We start from the raw sequence: 6,160 nt of genomic DNA on the forward strand, positions 1-6,160 counted from the left end.
TATTTTAAAAAAATTGTCAATCATACATTGTTCTAGAAATTTAAAGAGCTACAAGGACATCTATTTTTTCTTCGAAAGCTTTTTTTCAAAAAACAAGTCAGTTTTTTTGTTTCCTTGCGTTGAGTACTTTTTTCCAACAGTCAGTAGGCTATCTTTAGTTTTCACAGCGTCATAAAAACTTTATCGATCCAGTTTTCTCATTTGAGTTAATTTTGGTTTGAAAAGTGAAAAACATAAATTGTACTTAAATTTCAAAGAGCTTTAAGGCCATATATTTTACTTCGTTTCGAAAATTGATTTTTTTTTTCAAAAAATAAGTCAATATGTATATTTTCTGTTTCCTTGCGTTTATTGGCTCTTTTTCAACTGTCTGTTAGCTATGTTTGTCCTTAAAATGAATATTATTGTAAATATAAGTTACGAAAAATCTTACATTTTTTTCATTTTGGTTAGCTCGTAAATTGCTCATGCATGTTTAACATTATTGGATTTTGAAATTTTTTCTGGTAGTGTAACCATTTCAGCATAAGATTGGCCCTAGTAATGACACAGTTTTCTCTAATTCGGTTCATTTTAAAAACTGTCAGGTGCAAAATATTCTTGAAATATTCTTAGCAAGCTTCATCAAATCAGAAGTTTTACTCTTTTCGGATTAACAACGGGTTTGACAAATACAAAGAATCATTTAGCTGTTTTATTTTATATCTATTCCGGGGTATCAATTTGGACTTTGTAGCTTGGAGCTAATCTCTATGACTGGTATGATAAAGGGCATGTATTAATTTTTCACTATAATTAAAAGACATTTTGATTTAGTTATATAAATTGTAAATACCAACCCTGATTATGTGCAAGTCGAGGTATACTGTATCGGCTTAGTCACCTAGTACAGTGCTGATTTAAATTATCTGGACAAAATGAACAAAACTTGAGTTTTCAAACGCGTTTTTCTCAAATTGGGTTAAGATTAGACAAAAATTGAAGAGAACCAAAGTTGCTTAGAATTTCCTCAGAGTTAATATGGTTTAATTTTTTCTCCGAAATTCTCAACCAAAATTTTACCCCAAAAATGGGTCATTTTGGCTTTTTTCAATTATTCAAGAATTACGCTGAAAATACTTTGTTATTTGATAAGAAAATTATATCACAAGAAGCGTCTCACACAGCCCAACAAAGTTTAAGAAGGGTCAAATCTCCAAAAGTTTGCGCAAATTGTTTCAAATTTGTTTTTAAACAGAGGTACTGGGTTTTATATAGTAAAAACCACATTTATTGACTATCAAGTAAAAAAATTTTCTCTTATTCTACTTTTTGGAGATTTAACCCTTCTTAAACTTTGTTGGGCTGTGTAAGACGCTTCTTGTGATATAACTTTCTTATCAATTAACAAAGTATTTTCAGCGTAATTCTTTAAGAATTGAAAAAAGCCAAAATGACCCATTTTTGGGGTAAAATTTTGGTTGAGAATTTCAGAAAAAATTACACCATATTATTTCTGAGGAAATTCTAAGCAACTTTTATTCTCTTCTATTTTTGTCTAATTTTAACCCAATTTGAGAAAAACGCGTTTGAAAACTCAAGTTTTGTTCGTTTTGTCCGGATAATTTAAATCAGCACTGTATGCGTTGTTTGAATGAAAAATAGAGAGAAGTTTAAAAACTTTAAAGCTCAAAATTGTTCCTAACATTCTGTTTTTCGTCAGCTGGCTTCTGCGCATTTATACTAGTTATTGAATCCGTTTTTAAAAAAGTACCTCATTGTAGCTTTCTTTCTTGCGCTAACAAATTTTGAGCTCATAATTTTTGAGAAAACAAGTCAACTTCAAGCTTTTACATGGGCTTGCTTATCGACTAGCATGGTAATAGATTGGTCTCTGTTCTAATTGCTGATTGGTATGATGAACCTATTCCTATTTCCTAACTATTTTGAAGTGGTGGAAATTGACAAGTAGATCTGATTTGTTGAATAGCTAAGCTGAACATATGGTAGCTGTTGGCACTATCACTAAAATGGAATCAACTATTAGCTCTGCGATTTCCAGAAAATTTACCCCTAATTTGCATTCTGTATTCACGGAATCTTGACACTGCTTTAACGGTTAATATTTTATAGATGATTTGAATATTTTGCATATACATTAAAAAGGAAACCAGTCCTTAAAAGTAAAAAGGCCTGAAATGTCGTTTTTTTGGTGATTCTCAAATTTCATGTTAAATTGTAAAGGTTTTAACTGTATAAAAAATGGATTGTATATGTGTGATTTGAGCTATAGACAGTAAACCATGCTTACTGTGTAACTAAAGATGTTTGCAAAATATATGCTGTCTGTGTGATCAGCTGAATCAGTTGATTGCTTTTTTAGAACATTTCATGAAAAGAAAAAGGAGATCGAGTCATTTTGCTTCAAGTATCTTTGCTGAAATTTAGGGATATGTGACCAAAGATGCAATGCGGCACCTCGCAGCAAAAAGTTATAGTCCCACGGAAAAAGTTTGTTTTTTATAAGGGGGCTATATTTTGCTAGAGGATAGAATGAGAAAAGGCTAAATAATTAGACAGCTCCACATAAAACAGCTGGCTAACAAGAGAAGCCGGTTGCTGTGCAAGTAGCACAGAAAGTTCCGAACACATTCATAAAAAATTTCAAAAAAGAATTGTGCCGGTTTTTGTGCGTGGTGATAAAAGGAAAGCCGAAAGATTAGAAGTTTAGTTAAATAATCATAATCGACCACAGTTGTCTTCAAATATTAATAATAAACAAAGAAAAAATTAAATGCAAGTCTCTCAGTGGTCGGAACGACAAATAAATGTAATACAAAGCCTTAGTAGGTGTCAAACTATCTGAACTGCTTCAGGGAAAAAATATGTGCATATCCTGTGGAGATGCTAGTGTGTAACCCCGAGTTGTTGCTTTCGGGAAATACTTCCAAATTTTTAGTTTTTTTTAGCGAACTGGTTTGTCGCGGTACTAACCAAAAAGGCCCATTTGCATTGTTTTAATTGACTTCAACATAGTGGAAGTCAAATCAATCAGGCGCCGATCTAAAATTTTCTCGAATGGGGTGTGTTTTTTTTTACCTTTTCTTAGGTCTAAAAAAGTTCCGAACACATTCATAACAAACTTTAGAAAAGATTTGTGCTGGTTTTTAGGTCTACCAAAATGATTTACGGGATTTATATAACACTAAGAGATTCTATGTTGAGAACATTTTCAATGAATGATTGTATCTTTAAGGTCACCAGTTGCGGGGATGAGCGGGAGCGATGAGGATGCGGGCAGCCGCAGCTCAGCCTTAGTCACAGCAACCGAACAGAGTCTTCTAATCGCAGCATCCTCCCTCTCCTCTTCCTCCCCCCAGTTCAACCCACACTACCATCTCCACGACCTCTCCGATTCATCATCCCCCTCCCCCTCTTCAAATGTGTTCAAGGTTGGAGCAATTTAAATTTAGAATAATCTTAATTTAGTCTTATGAACAGGCTTATGTTAGTCGTAAAGCGCTCTCTCGTGATGTTTTTGTAAAAAGAATTCTTCATTCGTAATTTTGGCCGTGAAATGACTTCACTTGGAAACGATTTATTATTTTGATAATTGATAAATTCTGTTTTTTTTTTTACAGCAGTTCTCCGCGATGAGCCGTTTAACTTATCCGTTGACCGGGCTCCAAATTTAAAAAAAAAACTTTATTCATGTTATCACCGTTCAATTCCTTAACCTCCATGCCATTTAATGCCCTTTTAACATAATACTACTACATTTAAATATCACATTCGTATCTCAACGCTGTATTATTCCGATAGAAGATGCGAACCTTGTTTAAAGTTAGTGTCACTTAATAAAGCGACCCGAAATAAAGTATGTTCTTTTTTTGATTTCGTGAATTCTCTAAATGTGGAAATCACTTATCTGAATGGAAAAAAGATTAATTCACTCTTTTGCGCAATTCGTTGCGATTCCTTGGATTGTTTTAGTTGGAATGATTTATTATTAAGTGTAAAACAAGTTATTGTCCCTTGGTCGCGATGATTTTTTTTGGAAAAGGCTTTTTTAAGAATGTTTAACTCTTGTTCACCGTCGAATTTTGTTTTTCGCGGTTTGACTGATGCTTTCTTTTTAGTTCACTGCATTTCCTGTAAACAATGAAGACAAACACCGCTATTTAGCAGCAACAGTATTAAAATCATGAAAATTTGAATGACTTCTAGTTTCAAAAAAAGACTAAATTTGCAGATTTTCCAGCGGAATATAAAATTTATTTATTAATCCAGTTTTCTCTACAAAGGATAAGTTAACAAAAAATGCCAATCAGAAAAAAAATAAATGTTGAAATTCAAGGAGGCTCAACGTGGTATGTTTTTTCTTTGAAAGTCTATGGTTAAAAGTAGTCTTTTACACTTTTCAACCAACTGTTGGCTAGGTTTGATAAAAACAGGTATTATGAAAATGTATGGGATTTGGTTTTTTATTTTTTTGAGACGCTTTGGAAAAATTTTTCACTTTTATCAAAAGTTATAGTTTTTTCTGAAAACTACTTCACTTTAAAAAAAAATTAGAACCAATTTAAAGACGGGCCACTCCTCTGTGTGACTGCACAATCTCCTACTCTCTTTTATCATACCTCCCTTTCTACAGCATGCAAAAAATTCTGTGGGGGAATATTTGAACAAAATTTTTTTCTTTTCTCAAAAGTAGCCTTAAATTTGTGCGAATGGCTTCAATAGATATAATGGGTTGCGGCAAGCTCCACTGCATAAGCGGCTACATTTAATTTTTTAAACAAATTTATGGCCCTCGGAAATTTTGGGCTCATTGGAGAGAATGGATTGTGGGACGCTTTCCTACCTTAGCGGCTGTGCCCAAATGATCTACACAGAAAAAGATATTTGTCCTTGGAAAAGTCATATTTTTGATTGTTTGACCGTTTTTGAAACTTTTCGACTTTTCTCGAAAACTAACTGAGCTGTTTTGGATTCAATGAAGAGGTTATTGGAAGCTCCTCGTACAATAGCGGCTAATTTCAATTTTGGAGTTCAATCAAAAGGAAGGGTTGAGAGAAGCTCCTCTGTGTAAGCGGCTACACCCGAGTGTTCCTACAAAAAATTATAGCCCTCAGACAAGCCTTATAGCCCAACTTTTTGTTTCTTGTCCGTTTTTTGAAATGTTTTGACTTCTCTCTCAAACTACTCAGCTGAATCTGATATCAAAGATTCAATAGAGCCAACTGTTTGTGGGGAAACCTCGGTGCATAATTAGCTACGTCTTAAATTTTTTACGAAAAGTGTCTTTTTGAAAAATTCCATGTTCTCAGAAAGTTTCCTTTTTCCTACTGATTTTAATAGAGGAACAACTAAGGTTTTGGATGAAGCCTAATTTTTTAAATTACCCATGTCATCCTGCGTCAGTACAATAAATTCAAATATATATTATATCTTTCTGCATCTTTGGTAAGATTTTATTTCATCAAAAATACGTTTGTTGTATTTTTATACAAAAATTATAAAGTTTTTTAAGTGCACTCTGCCTAAAAAAACCATAGTTGTAGGTGCGATCTGCCAAAACGACTTTCTTAAAACCCTGCTGGGTTAAGTTTTCAGGATAGTTCAACGTCTAGAATTGATTTAAACTACATTGCCTTGATTGCCGTCAATAAAAAGTATGGTTTCCTTCAGTTTTTTTTGCCAAAATCAATTTTCATAATTGCGCTCTGCCGTTTGCTATTTTTTCATTATTCAACATGCATGGCTTAAATGAAAGGAAAAATGCTTAACTGATATACTTTCGAATGCACCATAGTTTCAGACACCGCTACGAAGCTTCGTTTATATTTGTTTATCAATTACTTAATATGTGTGTTCTTATGTTTCTCAAGATTTTCAAAGTTTTTAAAAGTTTTCATCGGGGCCCAATCTTGCCTTGTTATAACAGAAAAGTGATTTTTTTTCATGCTAACATATTGTGTGGCGCACATTCTTTGTCTTCAACGCCCAGAATCAGACCTATTGAAAGCAGAACAAGTCTATTTTAAATTATTTTAACCCCCATCTCCTTTTTTGCGCCAAAATTATGACTACGTTTTTTTGCCAGTGTCTTGCAACATGTTTTTATGCAAAATTAAGTATTTATAATCTTGAATAGAAGCACCATAATCTTCTGGTAAGG

The 6,160-nt window shown here is 33.2% G+C and overlaps 1 protein-coding gene across 1 annotated transcript in view; it reads left to right on the plus strand.

The window, feature by feature from the left end:
- Positions 1–6,160, plus strand: part of LOC134848725 (uncharacterized) — a 79,923-nt gene that overhangs the window by 60,119 nt on the left and 13,644 nt on the right. Inside the window, exon 8 of the mRNA XM_063866237.1 lies at positions 3,236–3,431. Within this exon, the coding sequence (XP_063722307.1) occupies positions 3,236–3,431 (196 nt within the window). The remainder of the gene's footprint in view (positions 1–3,235; positions 3,432–6,160) is intronic.

Source organism: Symsagittifera roscoffensis, chromosome 6 (genome assembly GCF_963678635.1).
Source record: "Symsagittifera roscoffensis chromosome 6, txSymRosc1.1, whole genome shotgun sequence".
NCBI classification, from domain to species: Eukaryota; Metazoa; Xenacoelomorpha; order Acoela; family Convolutidae; genus Symsagittifera; species Symsagittifera roscoffensis.